General features: G+C 28.7%; 2 protein-coding genes and 1 long non-coding RNA gene across 4 annotated transcripts; 2 read left to right on the top strand and 1 right to left on the bottom strand.

Annotated features, from left to right (window-relative positions):
- Nucleotides 1-3981: 3981 nt before the first annotated feature.
- Nucleotides 3982-7616, top strand: LOC122514941 (transcription initiation factor TFIID subunit 10-like). 2 transcript variants are annotated; one of them, XM_043632090.1, is made up of 5 exons: nt 3982-5149; nt 5922-6323; nt 6754-6888; nt 6969-7033; nt 7140-7616. In XM_043632090.1, the coding sequence occupies exons 3-5, from the start codon at nt 6775-6777 to the stop codon at nt 7339-7341; spliced, it is 381 nt and encodes a 126-aa protein (XP_043488025.1). In that variant the 5' UTR covers nt 3982-5149; nt 5922-6323; nt 6754-6774; the 3' UTR covers nt 7342-7616. The 2 variants fall into 2 exon arrangements, 1 of the variants encoding a protein (XP_043488025.1); XR_006303154.1 differs by lacking the exons at nt 6754-6888; nt 6969-7033; nt 7140-7616 and having other exon boundaries at nt 5922-6188.
- Nucleotides 4920-5923, bottom strand: LOC122514958. The gene is made up of 2 exons (XR_006303174.1): nt 5761-5923; nt 4920-5553 (listed from the first exon to the last, which is right to left on the bottom strand). It is a non-coding gene; the product is annotated as an uncharacterized LOC122514958 (long non-coding RNA).
- A 10119-nt stretch (nt 7617-17735) lies between the features above and the next one.
- Nucleotides 17736-20525, top strand: LOC122514938 (sushi, von Willebrand factor type A, EGF and pentraxin domain-containing protein 1-like). The gene is made up of 3 exons (XM_043632085.1): nt 17736-17762; nt 19546-19812; nt 19889-20525. The coding sequence occupies exons 2-3, from the start codon at nt 19554-19556 to the stop codon at nt 20278-20280; spliced, it is 651 nt and encodes a 216-aa protein (XP_043488020.1). The 5' UTR covers nt 17736-17762; nt 19546-19553; the 3' UTR covers nt 20281-20525.
- The last annotated feature ends 4015 nt before the right edge of the window (nt 20526-24540 follow it).

The following is a 24540-nucleotide window of genomic DNA, read 5'->3' as shown; positions in this document are numbered from 1 at the left end:
GAAGATTTTGTATCAATAAAATTATTAGAAGACGCAATTTTTAAAAGGGTAAAGAATTCTAACGGAGAACCAATAAACTGGTTAAAAATATGTTGGATGCGTTTTGTCAAAAATGAACCGTATAAAATTTTCTATAAGACATCAATGAATGAGAACGAAAATTTGAAAGTCCTGAATTTATTACCACGTCGGGGTAGACCAAGAAAGTTCGAAAATATTGTATTGACACCACTGTATAAAAATATAAGACAAATTATAACCGCAAAATTCAAGGACATAATTGACTTATTACGATATATACCACCGGAACATCATGATTTCTTTAAATCCCTTTCACATACACAAAATGTAGATGAGTAGAAAATTGTTTTGTAATTTATGTTTGTACAAAATGTTTTGAATCGCATAATTTATGTTTTTAAAGTGTTATAAAGGTATATAAAATAAAATGAGTATTGTTTTTTCTCAATTTGAAGCATCTTAAATTATGTTGAATGGACTTCGGTTCCTTCAAATTTTATAACAAATCTGGTTGTTAATTTTAAAAGTGGCCTAACTCCATTCTTGGTAAGAAAACGCATATTATTCACTTAATAATTGCCATTATTTTAATAGGAACTGTAAATTGAACACCTTTAGATACAGTTAAGCAGCATAACTCATTGGTATTCTGTACGTATATTTTTAATTGCATTGAAACGCAAACCCTTAAATATCTCAATTTAAGTATAAATGGACTTAGGCCACTTTCAAAATAAACGGCTCAGTTAGAGAATGAATAACTGTGGATTCAAAAGAATACACCATTGCACCAGACACTTCTCAAATTTCTAAAACAGCTCCTAATAATGATTCATCCTTCAGGCTTTCCGGACAAATAAGAGACCACATCTTGGAAAAAATAGTCACTAGCAGAAAAACAAATCCGACTAAAGCGTGTAGAGTATGCTATTCGAAAGAAAAACGCAGCGAAACTAGATATATTTGTAAAAGTTGTTGTGTACCATTACACATAGGTGACTGTTACGCTGTTTATCATACGAAAAAGAAATATTAAAAGTTGCATAATGAATAAAATTTATGAAAGTTTATTTATATTGTTTTACTTCCACATTCAATTATGAAATAATAGCCGGTGATATAAGATAAATTCTCAAAAAAAAATTGCCGGTCAACAATGTGTTAACCAGCACATCAATTTTTCTTTCCATTCAAATTATTTTCAAAAAAGCTACAATTGTAAGAATTCAAATATGCATAGTTCTATTTAAAAAATTTACGATGACCTTCAAATCTTCTATTGTATATAGTAGTTATTGTACAGTTAGTGACACATTATCACTTTGAATCATTTCGAGCATTATTCGAGTTCAGTAATTTTTACAATTCTTGAGTTTGCAATATTACGGAAGTTCTGAATGTCTTTAAAATTTTGAATTCTTGAAACACTATGACTTTACATTATGATTATAATATATCAAGGTTGTAATAAATAAGAATAAGTACGTTCTAATACGATAATACGAATCATTGAGAATCACAGAGTTCACATGTATCTTCATGGAATATCAACAATGCATATAGCTGCGATTTATATTCTTTTAACATGAATTGTTCATAGACATAGAAATAAACGTAGACTAGTTTTCATTAAAGTGCTATTTAATATTTGGAATTAGAGAGATTTATATATTATAAAAATATATTTGAATTATTATACAATAAATATCTTTGTTATTGTATTTTTTACTACTGTTTTATTCATGTTAAAGTAATAATATTATTATGTATTACTCGATTATAATTAGTTAGATGTTAAAACGATCATATAGGTTTGCAATTATTATAATAAATTTTTATTAAGACTATCAAGACTCAAAATTTTTAAGATTTCTAGACTAAATAATTTTTAAAACTTTCAAGAAATTTAAAACATTCAAGACTTTTAAGAGTTTCAAGAATTTTTGACTTTGGATAAATATCGAATTGATTCAAGATACTGTGAAGATTAAATTTTTCAAAAAGTTAGCAAAATAGATGCCAACAATATTCACAACACTATCTTCAGTATTTTGGATATAAGATAATATTATTATTCTATATAAAAGATATATATAATTCAGATTTTAACAAGTATTTAAACTTCTTATTCATATACAAATTATTTATTACATCATTCTAATAAATAATTTTGTAATGTATGATAATGTAAATAAGATTTAACAAATTCAAAAATATACAAACATATATATATAATAAATATATATTTATATATAAATTCTTAGAATATGTTTATATATCTCTTATATTTTAATTATTATATATATTACATCTCAAATTATTTATAATATATATTTTATTATATATATATATATATATGTACATATATATTTGTCAAAATTATACGATGTTATAGACGGTTAAACTCATTAATGCAATTTATTTTCTCCATTGGGAATTAATGAGAGCGTTATTATTTTGATTGTTTAAAAATATGTAAAATATTACCTGTATAACCTCTTTTACGTTAAAATTAACGAAATAGTTGAACTGATTGTATTGAACTGCTACACTTTTTTGTCGAAAAACAAAGCATTAACCTATTATTATGTTTTCGAATGAATTGAAGATCATACTTTACAGTTAATACTTATTTTGTTAGATGAACGAGAGTTTTGTAACATGAACGAGAGAATAAATAAGTGAGAGAATAGATGAGTGAGTGAATAAATGAACGAATAAACAAATGAGCATGAGACAATTGACATATACACAAACACATACGTGTTGCCGGCCATAACATTTGTCACGCCAACTTTGGCGCTTCAACACTTCTACTGCCACGCCTCTGGCGGTGGAACTCGACACTAAAAAAACCCTCCGTAGTTGAATCACTCACGCTATACGTTCTCTTCCTTCTTATCACCGAACGAGACACATTGTACTTAACACATACATGACATACTTAATCTATTCCGACGATACATCGGCGGAATAGATTAAGATCCTATTGAGATTCTATTTAATAAAAAATTGTATGCAAACTAAAAAAAATGTATAAATTGTATAAAAAAGTAAAAAATTGTATAAATTGGAACTTATATAATATTAATATTAATAGGGATTAATTTTAATAGGGATATTCCCTATTAATAGAGAATTTTAGTTCTTAGAAAATAATCTCTAGACATAGAGAGCGCGGGAGTTGGCAAGAAAGCCATGCGGTTTCATTGAATTATACAGTCGGAATAAAGGCGTCGTATATAGAACGTTGTTGTACAGTAATTAATCCCCCCCTCCCTTCCAGCAGATACCATAATCTTGGTATCCTGGACTATTAATTCGTCCTTTTAAGACACATTAAAACGTTTACATATAATTTGAATAGAATTCAATAATTCAATAAAATTAGCAATATACATTTTCTTTTCACCGTCATGGATGTGAAAGAAATGCGGGAAACGTTTGAACAAAAGCTGACTAAACTCATAAGTAAAAAAAAAGATAACAGCACCTTCCTTAGCAGTGATCAGTATAAAAATCGAATAGAAGCTGTTAAAGAAGCTAAAGATATTTTAAGCAGTAGTAAGGGAAAAATGAAACTTCCCATGCATTATTGGCTTTCAGAACGGTTTGACATTATTAACGATGGTGGTAAAGAGAAATTAATTAAACGAATTACAGATATTTCAAAACCCATCTTGTTCTTTGTACATCAAGAAGAACTGTTTGATATTTTGCATAGCACTCATTTAAACATTGGTCATGGAGGACGGAATCGCATGATTGAAGAACTACACCGCAAATATTTTAATATTACTAGAGAAACAGTTATGATTTATCTCAGCTTGTGTAATTTTTGTCAAAATAAGAGCATTACGCCCAAACGTAATTTAGTTACAGGGCCTGTTTTGCATTCTACTTGTTTTTCTAGAGCGCAAATTGATATCATTGATATGCAATTACATAGTTACAATGATTACCGGTTCATCATGGTACATCAAGATTATCAAACCAAATTTGTAATTATACGAGCTTTGAAGACGAACCAGGCAGAAGAAGTGGCCAGTCATCTTTTGGACATTTACACAACTTTCGGGATACCTATTATTCTCCAGTCTGGTAATGGCAGAGAATTTGTAATTTCTGTAATAACGAAATTGCATGAAATGTGGGCTTCGGTAAATATAGTCCATGGAAAACTTCAATGTAGCCAGCCGCAAGGTTTAGTGGTAAAAGTATCCAGGGACGTTGAATCTATATTGGCTACATGGATGGTAGAAAACAACACCCGAGATTGGCCATCGGGACTGAAATTTGTGCAGTTTCAGAAAAACCATGAAGTACATTTAGGTATAGGAAAATCTCCATTCGAAGCTATGTTCGGCTCACAAGCAGTATATGGCCTTAATTCCATCAGTATTCCCACTGAACCAGTTGACTGTATACGTTCAGAGGAAGACTTGGTACAAACATTGACAATTGATAACTCGGAACGATCTATCCAACCAACATGGCATCGTGTTGTGAAAAATGAATAATATACCACTTGTTAAACCCTACTGACAAAATAAGGGGCTGAATTAAAATATCTGACTTGCATTTGGAATCTATTCAAAACAACAGAAAAAGTGCAGGTGAATGTTTTGGAAAGCAGATTAGGAAAATATTGAAGCGAACATGAAACAAGTTTCCTCCAGTTGAACTGGAAGCGATGGTTCGTCTATCAATTTTTAACGTTGACAGGAGTCGTGAATCTCCAAACAATATTCTAGCCATGACGAAGAGTGTTGATGAGGACCTGTACGCACTGTGCTCTGAACATGAACAATTCAAGCACAAGTACATGCACGCAGAAATACATTTGTGCTCTGAAAAATTATTAGACTTAGCTATTGTTACTGCAAAAGCGGATAACATTTGAGAAAAATCAATTTTTATTTCTCTGAGGAAGGTGGTACTTTTTAACAGTGTGCTAAGATTACAGGTGTATAAAAAAGGAAATGTAAAAACAAATGTGTTTAATAGTGGTGTATCAAGGTCACAGGGGTATAAGAAAAGAACTGTAAAGCCAAATGTGTTTTAAAAAAGAGCCACCGGTCAACTCCGTAATTTCAAGTGCTGCAATAAATGGCACTTATTATTAATTGTGATTATAAATGACTGTTTGTTGATTTTTACTAAAAAAACAACAGAGGAGACATTCATTTATCTTTATCCATCATCGCTTCTACTCTGCCTATCGCTCTTACATATTCTTTTATTCTGATAGATGTTTTCTTATCTCTGTCATCTCACAATCATTGTTGGCTTATTTCATTTTTAATAGCTTGAGAACTTTTTTTTAAATAATTTCCAACCCTCCCCATGTGTTCTAAACATGGTTAACTCAAACATATTTTATAGATTAACCGAAACTTAAATTTCCTTGTCAGAGTGATTCAATACATTGAATACTATCCTCTGGGCATTCTTTATAATGATCAGACATTTTATAAATTGATCAAAACATGTTTCAGGCATTGTATATAATTCCCATGTTAAATACATTGTCTGTAACATAGATATCGACACTTTATACTTATATTTAAGTAAGATGAAGAGAAATAGTGTTTATTTTAGAATATCTTAAATAGAGTAAAATTGTAAATTAATGAGATTAGATCTGCACATCAACAATATTAGATCGAGTATTAACTTACATTGATATTTATAAATAGTAACTAGAAACTAAACAATAAAATTTTACAATATATTTACCCTTTTCAATGTTATAGTATTAAAAATCTTTAGAGGTTATATCTGCTGAGAATAACATCATGGAAACTGTCATTTCTTTTTTTCATAGATGTTACTTACGTATTTTGGATTTGAATATCAGATGTCACTCAATTTGCTTTTAATTACGAATATGTTTGTAGGGACCAATGGAAAGTTCCTATCATCTAGTGACGTGAGCAGCGACAACTTGCGGTAGTATTTAAAACTAGTATTGATATCTCGTAAAGATCGATGACCTAGGGAAAAATAACCAGAGACATTGAACGTGCGAATCAGAGCAAGGATATAGTCGTGCAGTGTGAGAATAAATATTACTATCCCGAATCTCTACGTTACACAGTTTGTTAGTGCTTACAATCGTACGCAAGTCTTATGCATCAAAGTGAGGAGGAAAGTGTTATAACAAAGAAGAAAAGTAAAACTTGAGTGCATAGAAAGAGAAAAAATAAACGGCACGACCTTTTGTAAATTTTCTAGCAAACAAATATATTTAAATATATATATATATATATGTATATATGGTGTAAGGATATATATTGTAGGTTAGGATTTTCATAAATTCTAGAACACATACAACAAGTTTTTAATAATAATTTTAATCAAATAATCGTTATACAGGGTGATTCACGAATGATTAGTCGAAATTATTGTTATTAGCTCTGTTATTAATAGTCTGGTCGAAAATAACGTAATGTTACGGTACTTACTGAATTTGTTTTGAAATTTTTTAACAGATAGGCATAAAAAGTTAATTAAAGCAATCTTGAAACCATTCAATATCTGATAAAAACACTTTCTAACGGATTGTTAATATCAAAATAATCTTTACTGATTATGATTTGTGAGTCACTCTGTATACATAAATATATTTATTAATTATCAACATTTCCTGGCAATGTTTAAATAAATGTCATCCTCTTTTAATTTCAGATTATAATTTTCTTATTTAATACTTTGTTTTAATGTTTTTAGAATTATTTAAACTAAAACAAAATGGCAGAAAATTTTGAAAGAGATATTCCAACAATGTACACAAACGAAGAACCAAAAAAAGCTGGTCAGCCACTTTCTGATTTCCTTTTACAATTAGAAGACTATACACCAACGGTATTAAAAATATTAAACATTTCATTTCATTTTTTATATATTATTTGATCTCTTTTATTATTAATTATTTATTATTTTAGGTACCTGACGCTATTAGTGAACATTATTTGCACACTGCTGGTTTTAATTCTACTGACCCTAAAATGTAAATATACAAATTTTACTAGATAATAAAATGCAAATAATATATTACATATTAAAAAAACAGCTAATAACACAATATATCGTTATTCATTAATGTTAAATTACAGAGTGCGTTTAGTATCATTAGCTGCTCAAAAATTCATATCGGAAATTGCTAATGACGCTCTTCAACATGGTAAAACACGCGGTGCTAATCAAAACACAAAAACAAAAGGAAAGGATAGACGTTATATGCTTACTATGGAAGATCTGACTCCTGCAGTTGCAGAATATGGCATTATAGTTAAAAAACCACATTACTTTGTTTAACCCATTTTCATCATGACTCTACTTAAATTACTGTGTTCAGACATCAGCGTCATTCAACTGAAGATTGACCCGTATCACAGTTTTGTTATTTTTGTTAACTTCTACAGTACAAATGTTCTACAGTGCATAGTTAAATTTTACAAAAAATGACTTTAGAATAGTTTAAGAAGTTTATTTAACATGGTATTGTTTAAAATGATCGATGTATAATGTTACATCGTAAACATCACATTTAAAAACTAGTTTTTTTTTAATAAACATAGATAAACATTCAACGTATCGCTTTGATATTTTTATCCTCTTGCTAGTGTTGGAGGTATCCGTATAGGAAAATTCTAGCTAATATATTGTGTTAATGAATAATTCACAGATGATGCCTTTTTCACTCTTATGTTTGCTAAATATTTTTCAATAATTTTTTGGGCTAATCTTTGCTTGTAGACATGGAAAGCTCGATTTTTTTTATTGGTTTTGAAAATTATATAACTGTTTATATAATAATAATATAACATCATGTCTATAAAGTAAACAAATATTTTTTATAGGCTCTTTTACATCTTCTCGCATAGTGTGAAATTTGTTTAACATTTGATTGCCATCATTAACTTCATCCATATTCTTATTGTAATGTATTACTACTGATGGTTTTGAAATTTGTTGTTCTGTATATATGTTCATTTTTTTCATTTCGGCTAAATCTAAAGTATACATAGTTGTTAATAAAACAACATCTTTTTTATCTTTCTACTTTATAGTCGCAATATCTGATGTGGAAAATACATAATTTCTGTCTTTACAAATTGGAGACATTTAGTTTCTAAGGCATTTCTTTTTTATTCATTCTTGTTGTTTCACATACGTTTGTTTGCACATTATATAATTTCCGATATATAGTCAATGAATTATATCAATTATCAATAAACAAACAGTTTTGTTTGTACAGTAGTCTATTCTCTTTCAACAAATTTATTACAATATTTCTGCTAGCAGATCCAGTCTTGTCATTTCTTACAAATATTGTAAAGTTATATATTTATTATATATAAAGTTATATATTTTTATAATTTATAAAATTTATTGTCAAATCTCGCTCGTTTAGTTCAGATGAATAAATTGTATATTATGTAAACGACTTCTACATTGCATTAATGATTCATCAATTGATATATTTTATCGATTATTATATCAAAAATTTCTCGAATTTTTATTAATGGGTTGGAAATATTATTATTGGTAAAATGAAAATTTATTGTAATACAGATAAATCGATTACAGGGTATTACAACTTTGTCCAATAACTCTGAATAGTAGGCTTAGGAATTAAACTCATTAAAATGTTTAAAGCAATTAATGTTTTTAGTTTGTCGTTTGTAACTGGTACAAAATCTGCGTTAATTGCTCCATACTTATTTGTTTCTGAGATTATTTTGCTAATTAGTTTCTTTATTAAAAAATAATTCAAAAATTTCTTTTCTTGACAGATTTTGTGTATTTGCAATTATACACCGCTCCTGTCTGAAAAATTATGTACAATCGATATATGATTTTGGGGTTTCCATACAAAATCTCCATTTACCAAACTACTGCGTTGATCATCTTCGTTGTCATCATTTGATGAAAAATGATGGATACGTCTTTGAGTGTATCTTTTTTCTACACTTGAATCTAAATCGTCAAAATAGTTGGAATCCATTGGGACAACTAAATGTTTTAGATTATAAGATAAGGGTCTTTTTAAATTTGGATTTAGATTGACACTGTTTACTCATAACATTAGTTAGAAAATTGACATCATTTATTCTTAACGACAGTTAGATGGATCTCCACAATGATTAATAAAAGTAAAATTTGTTAAGAACGCAATGACGTTCTCTGCGAACTCTGTCATACGTAGAATTTTTCGTGCCTGATGATAAAAGAAAATTGAAGCTTGCAGAATAATCTGTGCTCGATGCTAGGAGACAGTTGTCATGTTGGAATATTCTGCTTATAGATGCAAATAGGTTAAATAAAATCAAATATGTTCTTTATTGTACAATTAGTCTTTCGCTATAGGTATTTTATGAAAATATTTTTAATATAATGACAAATTTGGAAGGTTCTTTGGATAGTTTCGGCAGCTATCCTTTCTCCGAGGTCATACCGGTGCCCTTTGGTTGGGAAAGACTTATAAGCAGCAGGTGAAGACTGCTATAACTAGTTGATCCAAGTTCAGTAATTTCAGTAAGTTGATCCGTACTCAGATTTTTTAGGTGGATTCAGATTCAGTTGATCCACGTTCAGTTCAGTTGTGTCATATTTAGTCAGTTGATTCAATTGTTATAAACAAATTCAGTTAGTTAGTATAAATCAAAGGTTACTACTAGTAAGAAAGAGAGTAGAGCAGATAAGTGGAACAAGGGCTAAGTACCACGCTGATCTGCTGTATAACGAATATTAAATATATCTTCAATTAGTTATAATTGAAGCATATTTTTTATGGATCAACTTCTTCCACCCTTATAAGGTGGAAGTCGAAAGGGATTGTATTCTCTTTCCTAGCAGAATGAGGAAGCGCGTGCTCAAGAGTGTGCACAGTACGGAAGTGCACAACAATGTCTGACGCATAAAATGTAAGCTCCTAATACTATAATAAATAATATATTAAAATTTCATATTTGTTAAGATACATTAGAAATTTGATATTTTTTTCAAAAGTGTCTGCGATAACTTTAGAATCGTCATAATTGTCTGCCATTATTTTTTTTTTGAACAATAATAATAGTAAATAATAAAATATCCAAATATCAGCCTTAAAAAAATGTTTTTAAAATTGGTCTAAATTTTACACCTTTGCTACCTGAGTGATGTCATAGGAATCGTTACCGAGCTTAGTTAGTTTTCCTCTAATATATGGTAGGTATGAGAAATTGATTAGACGAAATTTGGACTTTGATAAAATATGTTTTGCCTACTTTCCATGAGCTCTTAAGCTGTTTGATCTTGCTGGCTATTTGTTTCAACTACTGAAAAAGGGTATTATTGGCCCTTTACCCGAACTATTATAATTTAGTTTCGCTAATTTTTCAGTCGAAATATTGGAGTAAACTTTCTTGTGGTACAGTTCTATTACTGCGTTAATTTAGTATGGAAAATGAGGCGAAACGTCTTATTATGCAAAATAAAAAATACACATTTTTGATGTATATAAATGACGTAATAAACTATCCAAGTTCAACAACTTTATTTTCTTCCATCAAAAATATACATTTGCATAAATATTCGTAGTCTATTAATAAGAAACTAATAGAGGTAAACTGTTATGCTCTGATATGCAACGAACTCTGTGCCATTTTCTATAATAATATTAATATTCATGTTTATCAATATTAATTGGTATAAAAATATTCGGTCAGAAGAACGACAATCAAATTATTTTAAATTGTCCAAGATTCAAAAGAGATTTTCTTCATAATAAATGTCTTATCAAATATTTGTCTTTTTTTTTTTACACGTAGAATCACTTCTTGCCCGATTCAACTACGATTGTTGATCAATCATTTATAATATTTCATCATTAATGATTGAGTCATATAGTTCTATAAGATATTGTTGTTTATGTATTTTGAGAAATTCTGATTAGTGCTATTAACAATGACTCCTCCTATCAAATCAAATCTACACAACAGTACGAACTATTTATATTTATTCTGATTTGTAATATTTCAAAGTCATCTACGATCCCAAGCAAATAAGACCAAATTGTTAATTAAGCAATGTTAAACATTCATATAAAGTGTTATTTTAATATTTGGATATAAAGATTCGTTTCTTATTTATGAGTTTCATGTTTTCTGTTGAACATCATTAAACATGTGTTTGAAATTAAGAGATGTGCTGCAAAAATTGTGGATAAATTTTAAATGGGGCATAAGTGTTAGAAATACTGTTGAGGAGTTTCTGTCGTTGGGTTATTTTAAGTATTCTAACGTATGTCTTGCGGCAGTTAATTATTGGTTTAAACTTTTCATTCAATATGAATCTACGTACCCTAATATATATCCATTAAACGTCGTAACTGACGACGAACGTATGCTGTTTTTATCGGAATTAATAGCAAAAAATCCTTCCTGGACGACTGCTCACTTTATGGATGCATTAAAAGTTACCAATCAAACTATATATAGGTATATGGATCGACTTGGCTACATTTATACCCATGTAGGATGGTCCAAGAAGCCTCAGTAAAAAGAAAACAATTTCTTTTATCAAATTTTCGTGTATGATTTGAATTCTTAGCGAAAAATAAAAAACATTCTTTGAAAAGATTAGTAAAGGTGAATAAGAACTTTTTATTTGAATTTAGAAGAATTATTATCTGAATAGAACATTTTGCATTATAATAAATTTTTTTTACTTACAGAGCGAGAAATTTTTTAAAGCGAAAAGAAAATGATTTAACTTGTTTTTTATTCTTTACTATACTTATGTTAAAAAATGAAAGATTTTTCGACAATGAAATGATTTGGAAATCAATGAACATACACGAAAATGATTGAAACTTTTGTCTCCATTGACAAATTTTAATATAATAAATAACTCAGTTTACACACACACATATGCATGTGTCACTGTTCTTAAAGAAAATAATGTACTTTATGAATATAACTTCATTTTGTTAGATATCATAAAGAAGTAACGCAAGCCTGGAGGCTTCAGACTAATAACAACTTCTGGGTATTTTTGAAAGAATAATAAATAATTCTTTTTTAAAAATGAATAAAAATGTACACTTTTGTGTACATTTAAGAACAAAAATAAAAAATATAAATTTTGGTAAATTTAATGGCGACTTTAACATAATTTTCTTAAATTGCAAATTCTTGAAATTTCAAAAAAGTATCATGTACATTATTTCTGTAAAATGATTATTTTAATTTATATAGTTTGAAATATTTTAATAATCGTTTACAAATACTGTGCTATTAACTATTAATTAGACCATTTATCATTTGGTTTATGATCAACAATCGCTAAATGGAATATATTTGACAATTTAAAAAAATATGTTTAAGACCATGCCTACGAATTTTTACAATTAAACTATCAAATTATTAAATACATTTTAGCAATGTAAACATTTGTAAGACAGTAAATATATACAGAATTGATAATTTTATTATTACATTAATTAGGTAACAAGTAACAAACGTTAATAAATTTTTCAATGTCAAAAACTTGATTAGTGTAGATTTTTCATAGATGACAAATATGTTGCGAACACTTTTAAATTTGGATTTGTATCACCAGAAGCCTTCGTATATTTTAAAAAACATAATTATATACAAGACGGTAACAATATACCTACAATTTAGCATGCTAAAAGAAATTGTTACCAAGAATTTTAATTATATCAACGAAATATTAATTGTATTAGGGATATTAGATTAATTTTCTACAACACTTCGTTCTTTTACATATTGACTGCCAACTACGAAATAACTTGTAGAAGACCAACTACAAATTATCTCGTAGCAAAAGATTGAAACGTGTTAAATTGGCATTAAACACCGGAATCTTGAAAAGTTTCGGGTCAGTCAGCGTGATTGTTAATAGAGATAAACAATTTAATTTTTAAAATAAAAAATATTACTGGTGATTGTAATTTGGCATTTTTTTATTATATTCTCGATAAAATTTATATAACATATTTCAGGTAAAATAGAAGAAGAAGAAAAATAAAGTAAGTAAAATAAACTTTACAATAATGAAAATAAGAAATAAAAAATAAAGAAATAAAGAAATAAAATAAATTCAAGGAAACAAATTTCTGATTGTCGTGACTCGATCCGCGAGATACATCGCTGATATGAAATAGCTATTCTATTTGTTACGCTGCCCATAACCCATATTAAAATTTGAAACTATAATAATTAAATAAATCGGTATATAAGAGTGTTTACGAAACTTCTACTATCGTTTTCTTAGAAACAGTTGGCTGTATGCCCCAATTTCTAGGGCGCAATGTATAGTTCTTATAAACCCTAACACGTGTGTAAAGTTTGAAAAATGTCTGAGCTTACAATTAGTATAAAAACAAAATTAAATTGCGAAAAAAAATAAAAAAAAAATTTTTCAATTAGGAACAAAAATAGTAAGAAATTTCGGCCCATCAGGCGAAGCTCGGAATTAAGTTTAGAATGAAACAAAGTTTAAAAGAAAAAAATAAAAAAACAATAAAAAATAACAGAATTTGAAAAATTGAGGTTTTAAAAAAAAAAGATGAAATTTCTTGCAAAATTAAGGACCAGAACATATCTCTATATTAATAATATGTCAGTATAAGTGTTCTATAATATACTTATTATAACGAATAAAATATATTATTGCAAATAGATATTCAGATATTTTCGTGAGTCACTGTATTTCTTGCTTTAGTGAGCAATTATTAACAATGTAAAGTAGAACTCGATTAATTAGAATGTTCGAGGAACAGTTAACGGGGATAAATCAAAATCCTACTGTACATCTTGACTCGACTAGATACGTGTTTATTAATTAGCATAAGACAACAAATAACCAAGATATTCGATAACTTTAAGTAAGTATAGGATTTCGGTTAATCGAGACGTCGAATGAACGCGAGCCGTTTAAACAAATTCGTACTATATTTCTGAAGGTTTGGAATATCACTTAGTAAATATATACTTTTTATATTAATATTTCGTTTATTTCGTTTATTTAAACATTTACGGAGATAACCCATTGTTACATAAAAAAAATATGGAAAGATAAAGATAATATAAAGATGGTATAATTATAATACTGATAATAAAATAATATAAATATAAATAAACAAATTAATTTAATAAGTAATTAAATTTAAATAAGTATAAAAAAGATACATAATAATAATGATAAGTATAAATAAATAAATATTATATGTGTACATAGAATAATATAAATATAAATAAATAAATAAAATTAAAATATAAAAAAGAGGAAAACAAAAGAAAGAATACATACAAATAAATATAAATAAATATATAGATAAAATATACATAGAAATTAATAATTAATATTATTAGATTAGTAGAGAAGGTTATGTCGTTTTTCTGTTGATGCAATTGAAATGTTCATTATTTCGTTGTTCTTTATTGAAATATTAAATTTATACTGTCAAACGAGATGAGTCAATGAGATGATGTATTTGTATGTGTGAAAAAAGATTGTTATGAAAGTAAATATAACCAATGTGTTGCTTAAGAGTATGTTTTGGTTGCCAGGCGACACCGTTTGAGATAATGATGTGTGCGGTCGTATCGAAACCTTCCGAATATTCTCGATCCGTAAATAGATAAGAATCTAAAATGTTTATGGACGGGAATGATAGAGAAACTTCTATTAAGAATACGAGGAAATAACAAATGATGATAGAGGGGGAGAATGAGTACACAGAATCTTTCGCCTAATTCGACCACTACACCTACAATATTTCGTTTATTTCGTAAGATAGGAAAAAACATATCAAAGGAATAAAATATTTTATTCCAAAGGCACCGATATAGCGAAAGGTCGAATTTTTTTTTCAATGCCATTTTTGTCGAGATATCAAGGTCATCGTATTTTTTTTAAACGGTACTGTATACTTATACTAGAAATATTCTTATAGCTTATAAAAAAACGAATCTAACGATGTACAACATGTTGACCATCGGGTGACCTTTACCGAGAAAATTGTGAAATGTTGTCTCTTGTACATGAGAAGATTTTTTGCTCGTATGAGTGTCTTACACGTTGATTTGCATTTGTTTCTTCATTTACCGTCCTTCGAGCGCGTACTGAAATTCCTGACAAACATTTCACAATTTTATCGGTAAAGATCACCTAAGGATCGTCATGCTGTACATCGTTGGATTCGTTTTTTTATAAGCTATAAGAATATTCTAGTATAAATATGTAGTCCAATTTAAAAAAAATACGATGACCTTGATAACCTGCCAAAAATGACTTCGAAACAAAAATTCGGCCTTTCACTATATCGGCGCCTTCGAATAGAATATTTATTTCTTCTGACATTTTGTTCTATCGTACGAAATAAGCGAAATATTTTAGGTGGTCGAGTTAGGTGAAAGACCCAGTATATCAGCAACGGAAAGGACCAGCGGACGCGTTCTGATTTTGTATCGTGTTTACGATGAGTGTGCGCATGTGTTTGTGATTTATAATAATGAAGTACAAATACAAAGTATAAATACAATGATATCCTCATCAACATTAACATTCTTCATGCGATTTAGATAATGTTCGGGTTATTTAACCCGTTGGAAGGAATTTGTACTTCGCGCAAAATTGTTTTTGTAGATGCGGCGTTAGTGGAGTTGCGTGGGCGTGCAAGGGCTTGCGAGGTAATGGTGGGGAGTGGGTGGGGAGTCGTGCATTGGACTGTGTGGATGGGCAGGACACGTACGCACTTCCATTCTGGATAGCTAACTGTAATGTCTACAGTAGACCCTCCTATAACGCGTTATTTTTATAATGCGGTTTCCATATAACGCGGAATCCAAATTGCGACAGTCCTCCTATAACGCGGTACTCTTATAACACGGTTTCCGTTCAACAATATTCTATCAACGTAAATTGGTTAAGAAAGTTCTCTATAGCATGAATTTATCTATGTGTTAGATTTTTACAATTGAAATTAACGGATAATTCTCTTCTTTTTGGTGATGGTACATAACCGTTTTTCAATTTCAATTATCAGTGAATTCTCCTATAAGCGAAGAAACGCTTTATTTTAATGCTTAAAATAAACTGTATGATTGGCTGTTTCGTATTTGTGTGAACTTTTGTATCCAATAGCGCTGCCGAACTTTCGCTGTTGCAATCATCCACTTTGTCATCAATTTTAATTGCAACTTACATTAATAGTAAGCAGTCCTGAACTGAAGTAAGTACGTGTCCAGAGCGGACTTAAGAGTGGGGGGGGTAGGGTTAATTCGATCGAAAAATGGCATATTTTTATGAATTTTTATTGAAGAAATTGGTAATATAAATGATGTTATTCCAATGGGGTATTGTCAAGTCACATTTCAAGAATACTCTGTGAAATTTTCGTGAAAAAATATAAAGATTTGAGCCAGTGGCAGCAACTTTTGTCAGGCGCCGCGAAAAAAACGTGTTTTGCGGTGGACATCAGAATTCAAGACTGGATCATCGAAAACAGAAAAACCCAAGCTATTCTGTTAGTTTATAAGTTTATCTAGGTAGCCCTGTCGAGAAAAAAATGTTTTTTTCACTTTTTGGATTTTTGGTGACATTCTAAAGTCAAGAACCCGATTTTCGACCAAAAAATCAACATTTGAGCCCTTATAAAAAATACTTAAAATTAAAAAGACAAAAAAAACTCGACAGCGTTACCTCGCTAAATATGTGTAGAAAAAGGGTGCGAAAAATCAAATCGATCGGTTCAGTAGATTTTGAGTGACGGTGTCCACCGACTTTTAAAAGCAAGTTGTGAGAAAATCGATATAAAGTTTGACATTGAGAAATTTCAAAATTCATCATAAATAAGGAGGTATTATTTTTTTTACGTGCATAGAGTCGTCAATTCCGGGTCTGTACATTATGGAAATGTCATCAGAGGTGTCCAGAATACGTTGTTGCTCTTATCTATGTCTAACCCGACCTTCTTTGCTTTGAAACGTAGTTTTGATTTCAGCTCGTTTAATCCTTTTTGTGTAATATTAAGCATACTAAAAACGCTGTATCTCCGTCAATTTTTCTCAGATCGACTTGAAATTTTCACAGAATATTCCTGAAATATGATACCTTCGCCTGAAAAAGTTTCAAAAAAATGGAAAAAAAAAAAAAATTAAATATCCCCGCCCCCTTTAAGGCCCAAGCACGACACCCCATCTTTACCCCGACGCAAAGTACGAATTCCTTTCAAAAGATTCAATAACCCGAACAGTAGTAAGATCTGGAATCATTTTAATGAGAATCTAAATTGATTAATAAATCAATAGTTCGAAATAAAAGAAATATAATGTTATTTATTATATGAAACTGTAATTATGTCATATGTGATATGCTTTGATTATTACAAAATAATAACATCGAGTAAAAAATTTAAACTAATTTGGTGTATCATAATATATAATAATAATTCTCTTACAATTATTTTTATTTTTCTCATTTAATCTAATGATATTAATCATGAGACTTATAGGTCGCGTGTATTGATATCATGTAAAAAAAAAAAACAGTAAACGAATAAAATTGTCGTCGGATCAGTAGTGAATCTAAGTTTATGGTGAACAACACGATACGAAACTTCTCTTTGAATATTATTTCAAATTAAAAGTTTATTTTCTATTTTTTCCTTTTGATTATTATGGATATCGTGAAAAGGAATGGTTTACTTTCAATTGCATTTGGCTGTAAGTAATACAATTAAATTATATTATTTTATATTTGAAAAGATTTTTACAATTTTTTATACGATCAGTGATAATTTTCATATCATAAAATTTAGATGACCTTGAAATTTGTTCTATTTTCTTGCGTAAGCAAAAGAAATAGGCATTAACGTATGCACCTTTTCATGCCAGGAAAGTTTCGTATTAATCATTTTTTCGTACTATATTTATATAAAAAAATAACAGAGATATATTAGAGATGAATAAATGAATTATTTTTACATTCGAATAACATGAGAAAAAATGATCGCAATGATATGTTCGTTTAAGTCATTTTAATTCGTTGTTTCGTACACTATATATAAATATCATCATAACATTTGTTTTTTTATATTTATATATATTTTACATAACCTTGAGAAAAAAATTATTTCAACTATTAGATCTCCTCATTATTAGAAAAATGTACTTATTTTTTTAAAATTTTTTAATACGATTGAAAACAAAGAAGATATTAAATATGAACAGAAATAGAACTATAATCTATATTTACTGTACGTAATATTTAAACGGTACGACCAGATGTCTTCAATTGTATGGGTTTTCCAAACAAATCTTTCAAATACAATTCTCTTCTTTTTAAAAAAAAACTAAATATATATCGCAAAGATTTCATACAGAATGCATTCCTCTAAATACAAAAATCATAATTAATTGTTTGTATAAAAATCGATATATTAACAACAAAATTAATTTTATGAAACATAAACGTTAATCTAAACTGCATCTAACTTTCATCTTTCCATCAAAATTTTATAAGATTATAACACGATAAGCATTTACTAACAAATAAGTTTTTCAGTTAATGTTTTGTATGTTAAATAATTTGATTATTTTCCTTAATGTATTTTTCATTTTATAATCATTAAATTATAAAATTAAGACACGCTTATATATATATATATATTCGCGATAACGTTACGTTAACCTCCGCAATCATTTTAAAAAAAGGTTATCAGACTTTGGAAAACCCAAGCGTCACTTATAAATCTATTTATAAGGATACTTTTAATTTTCGAAATATGTTCATTTATTTTCAAGATATGTTATATTCTTACATATATTAATATCAATTTGTTTAAATAAAATCTAATAAAAAATATGCTGAATCTTACAAATGTTGCATATCGGTATACGTGTTTTATATTTATATACGGTGTATATAAAAGAAAATTATTTTTCTTATCATAAAAATTTTGATTTGATACATTGAAAGTATTTGTATGAAATAAAACAAAAATACAATATGTATAATAGATTAATAAAACAAGTCTTCGTGGCTCAAGTGGTAGAGCGTTCTTTCGGTATGCAGAAGATCCTGGGTTCGAATCCCCCCAGGTCTCTCGACTTTTTATTAAACAATTGAAGCTCGAATTTATTGGGTGGGTTCTTCGAACGAACAAATGCGGTTAGGATTGCGTCACTAAATAATAATAGATTAATAAATTATTCAATCAGCGGAATATACGACACTTCTTGTTCCAAGAAATCAGAAAACAGTTTTTATGTAAGATTTATATAATACGTCTTTGATTATTTATAATGAACGAATAAAACAATCATCATGAAAAAATCAATTACAAACAGTAATTGGTGAACGTTTGATTCTCGCATTAATCTACAAGCTGATGAAAGTAAAAGAAACTTTTATTTTTAAATACTTTTATTTATTAGTTTGTATGATTCTTGTAGGATACATACTTGACAAATGATCAAATACTTAAACGATTGTTTCGTTTCACAGATTTCTTAATGTTCATACCCGCTTCAAGTATGGAATACGAAGAAATTTATTGTACAGTACCTCCCCAACCAGCAAATGGTTATCGGCATTTACGTACAGTCCAATGCCCATTGCAACAAAGCAATTGTTGTAATCTACAGGAGGGTGCAAAATTACCAATTTTGTCTCATTTAATTTATACCTGTAATTCTGGATACCAATTAAACAGTTCCGGTGATGTATTTTGTGATGAAGAAGGGAACTGGTCAAATATTCCAATTTGTACTGGTAAGATTACAAACTTTTGTTTTATAACGACAATTCTTTACTAATCATTTTCATAATAATTTTTATATTATTTTAGAAATACGTTGCGAACCATTGACTTCAGCATCAACAAACGCTGATTGTACATTAAATGGTCAATGGGTATCTTGCAAATCACCTGTTTTGCCTGGAACCACCGCTAAATTGAGTTGTCGTGACAATTATCAAGAAATTGGAAATTCTCAATCCAAACAAGTAGATCAAGTTATATGTAACAATAAAGGTCAATGGGAACCACAACCAATGCAATGTTTACCAAATACACTGTCTTATAATAGAAATATTCTTGTTAAGAATGGTACCGTAAAGGTTCAAATTAATATCGAGAGAAATAACCCTTTATGTCATTTATTGAAAGTATTGCCTGATAAAATTATAATTGAAACAGATGCTTGTGACTGGAATTATTCTTATATCGATATTAGATAACTTACATTAATTTTATTTTCTTACTTGTTTACTTTTCTTATATTTTCAACATGATTATAATATCATGATTATAATACACAAAACAAACATAACAATTAACCGAATAAATAAATAATTGTAAATCAACGATCAGAGACGATTCCCAGTGCACGGTTTGAAGCAAATATATGATCAAATTATGCTTACTTAATGGTGCAATCTAAATTGTTTACTTTGAATTACATAACAATTGGTTCTTACGACAAGCACACCTATTTGTGGTTTATTATTAATTTATTATTAATTTAGATTTGTATGTGCACATTTTTTGAAACACTGCTCAATACAAAGGGATTGTTTTATTGCTGTTTGACGTAAAGATATTTCTACAGCAAGGACATCTTCTGTAACGTTACGGAAAACCGTTAATGTGTACATTACGTTGATAAAATGCGGAAAACTTTTGATTCCGCACGTTGACAGAGCAAATCAGTTAATCTACAGATTAGCTAATTAATATTCATATTGACAGCTTTCGAGCTTTAGCGGTAACGTATGTAGTCCTAGTAAACAAATGCAATCGTTTTTCGTATCGATCACACATAAAACAACTAGTAAGTTCAAATATTTTCGATACTTTTCTTGGCTTTTAAATGTTCTATTTCACATGACATATTCGCATCTAACTTAATGACGCTTGAATCTTCGAAACTATTCCTTCAATTGTTTCTCATCCTGCATACTAACCCATACAAATGGTTATGTACCAAGCATAATTTCCTTCAAATCTCAAATAACTATATACTTATGCATTAAATCGTCAATTAATCAAAAATTGTATAAATATTATTTTTCTTATATATAGAACAAAGTATTTTTTATTTGACATAATTATAATAAACTGATTTTTCTTTTCGATACGTCTAATTCGTCAAATTATTGTTACGTAGTAATTAAATCATTAATCTCCATAAACTAATTTTGGAACTTAAGAAAAAATAAAACACAATAGGAAGGGTTAAACTTTTCCTTATATTCGCATATTCGTTTACGTGGTATGAGAAAATTAATTATATATATTTTTAAGGGGTATAATAATTTAAATTAATGTTTTACAAGTATAAGAGATCTTGAAAATATTTCAATACTTTTTTTTGGAAATATAAAACAATACAATAATCATATTACTTTAATTTAATAATTTAATATTAATTAAATATTAATATTAATATTAAATTAAAATTAATTTAATATTTTATTTAATAATAATTACTTTAATTACAATAATAAAATTACTTTTGGATCTAAATATTTATATTTTCGAAATGAGTCACAATATTTGTTGTCTAATGAATTGCAAAAAATAAAAGTAAAAAAAGCAAATGTATATTTCACACATTGCTAGAGTTAAAATTTGTGACGTCTTGCCGTGTTTTCTATAAAAAATTTCAAAAGATCCAACCTACGCGATAGCATTTATCTTAATCTTTCTTAAGAGAAAAAATTCAAACGGTTAGTATCATGTATATACTTCGCTTATTATTACTGAGGTTATTATTATTTTTGAGGTGTGGATGTCAAATAAATATAAAGATACACGAAATATTTTCAAAAATAATAATTTTATAGGTAAATTTGTACATCATTTATCATCAAATTTGTAAATCATTTTAAATTAGCAATAAGGAATACACGAAATAAGCAGCAAGTCGTTTAGAGTTGTTGGTAGGCCTCAGCGAAAAAAGCATTGAGCGTAAAAGGTTCAAATGTGGTCAAATGGTTCGTATTATAATACTTAATTCTCATTATAGTATTCAAAGATATTTATTTTCTCGTATCTATGTGTTCAGATACTTTGAAGCCTTGAGAATCGATAGCTATTAATTTACTATATCGTATGGTATTATAGGATAGTATAATCCTATGGTGTTTATCTGTTCACGTCTATTAGCATTAAGAAAACAAATAAATAATTCAGAATAAATTGTTTGATGTCAAGCCATTTTTTCATTTAACATTACATTTGCCACTTTTAATGTATCCTTTCATTTATTGTATCAGTAATTAATAATCTAATAATTCAATAAAGATAGCGCATTTATTTTTATATTGTTCTTTCATTTTTTTCTCTCTTGAAGAATTGTTTATGTTTTAATTGATAATAATATCGTCCGTGTCTTCCGCGTTGTTATTTGGGGCAATTGGACGCCCGTCCCCCGGAAATAGTGCCGCCACAATTCCCATCAGGAGAGAAGGATCCAGTGCCTCAGTAAGGGGGGGGACACCGCGAGCCCTTAGCTTGTTCATCACTAGCTTGTAAGGTCTCCCCCAGGGATCTTCCTCGATGGTAGTGAGGAAGTCCCTCCAGGCCGAAGCCTTGGCCCTTCTGATGGCACGGACCAGACTCCTCCTAGTTTCCCTCCTGTCCATCAAACACTTACCAATCCCGTCCAGATCCCCACTACGCCTGGCCCTTAGGTAGCGCCTTCTCGCCGCCGTAGCCGCCCTCCGTAGGGCCGCAATTTCCGGCGACCACCACGGCACCGCACGTCCCCAGTTTACCGTAGATCTAACCCTCGGCATGGCTATTTCACATGCCCTCAGTAGGGTTTTATTTGCCCACTCCACTAAGTTTTCTACACTGGCACCATTGTCCCGTGTCCAGTTACCGGACACGAGGGCTGCGGCGAGTCTATCCTCGTCCACAGCCCTACCAAAACATACTCTTACGCAACACATTGGTTATATTTACTTTCATAACAATATTTTTTCACACATACAAATACATCATCTCATTGGCTAATCTCGTTTGACAGTATAAATTTAATATTTCAACAAAGAACAACGAAATAATAAACATTTCAATTGCATCAACAGAAAAACGACATAACCTTCTCTACTAATCTAATAATATTAATTATTAATTTCTATGTATATTTTATCTATATATTTATTTATATTTATTTGTATGTATTCTTTCTTTTGTTTTTCTCTTTTTTATATTTTAATTTTATTTATTTATTTATATTTATATTATTCTATGTACACATATAATATTTATTTATTTATACTTATCATTAATAATATATAATATATTGTTATGTATCTTTTTTATACTTATTTAAATTTAATTACTTATTAAATTAATTTGTTTATTTATATTTATATTATTTTATTATCAGTATTATAATTATACCATCTTTATATTATCTTTATCTTTCAATATTTTTTTTATGTAACAATGGGTTATCCCCGTAAATGTTTAAATAAACGAAATAAACGAAATAAACGAAATAAACGAAATATTAATATATACTTTTTATCATTTACTATGTGATATTCCAAACCTTCAGAAATATAGTACGAATTTGTTTAAACGGCTCGCGTTCATTCGACGTCTCGATTAACCGAAATCCTAAACTTACTTAAAGTTATCGAATATCTTGGTTATTTGTTGTCTTATGCTAATTAATAAACACGTATCTAGTCAAGTCAAGATGTACAGTAGGATTTTGATTTATCCCCGTTAATTGTTCCTCGAACATTCTAATTAATCGAGTTCTACTTTACATTGTTAATAATTGCTCACTAAAGCAAGAAATACAGTGACTCACGAAAATATCTGAACATTTGCAATAATATATTTTATTCGTTATAATAAGTATATTATAGAACACTTATACTGACATATTATTAATATAGAGATATGTTCTGGTCCTTAATTCTGCAAGAAATTTCATCTTTTTTTTTTAAAACCTCAATTTTTTAAATTCTGTTATTTTTTATTTTTTTTTATTTTTTTCTTTTAAACTTTGTTTCATTCTAAACTTAATTCCGAGCTTCGCCTGATGGGCCGAAATTTCTTACTATTTTTGTTCTTAATGGAAAAATTTTTTTTTAATTTTTTTTCGCAATTTAATTTTGTTTTTATACTAATTGTAAGCTCAGACATTTTTCAAACTTTACACACGTGTTAGGGTTTATAAGAACTATACATTGCGCCCTAGAAATTGGGGCATACAGCTAACTGTTTCTAAGAAAACGATAGTAGAAGTTTCGTAAACACTCTTATATACCGATTTATTTAATTATTATAGTTTCAAATTTTAATATGGGTTATGGGCAGCGTAACAAATAGAATAGCTATTTCATATCAGCGATGTATCTCGCGGATCGAGTCACGACGATCAGAAATTTGTTTCCTTGAATTTATTTTATTTCTTTATTTTTTTATTTCTTATTTTCATTATTGTAAAGTATATTTTACTTACTTTATTTTTT

The sequence above is a fragment of the Polistes fuscatus genome, unplaced genomic scaffold (genome assembly GCF_010416935.1).
Source record: "Polistes fuscatus isolate 324 unplaced genomic scaffold, CU_Pfus_HIC Scaffold16, whole genome shotgun sequence".
NCBI classification, from domain to species: domain Eukaryota; kingdom Metazoa; phylum Arthropoda; class Insecta; order Hymenoptera; family Vespidae; genus Polistes; species Polistes fuscatus.
Note: the sequence above shows the minus strand (reverse complement) of the source record. Positions and strands in the feature narration are given on the sequence as shown.

Excerpts from the sequence above, each read along its gene's own strand:
- LOC122514938 (XM_043632085.1), top strand. The coding sequence starts at position 19,554 with ATGTTCATACCCGCTTCAAGTATGGAATACGAAGAAATTTATTGTACA. Across the intron at positions 19,813-19,888 it reads AAATATTCCAATTTGTACTG|AAATACGTTGCGAACCATTG; the intron begins GTAAGATTACAA and ends ATATTATTTTAG.
- LOC122514941 (XM_043632090.1), top strand. The coding sequence starts at position 6,775 with ATGGCAGAAAATTTTGAAAGAGATATTCCAACAATGTACACAAACGAA. Across the intron at positions 6,889-6,968 it reads TAGAAGACTATACACCAACG|GTACCTGACGCTATTAGTGA; the intron begins GTATTAAAAATA and ends TTATTATTTTAG. Across the intron at positions 7,034-7,139 it reads AATTCTACTGACCCTAAAAT|AGTGCGTTTAGTATCATTAG; the intron begins GTAAATATACAA and ends GTTAAATTACAG.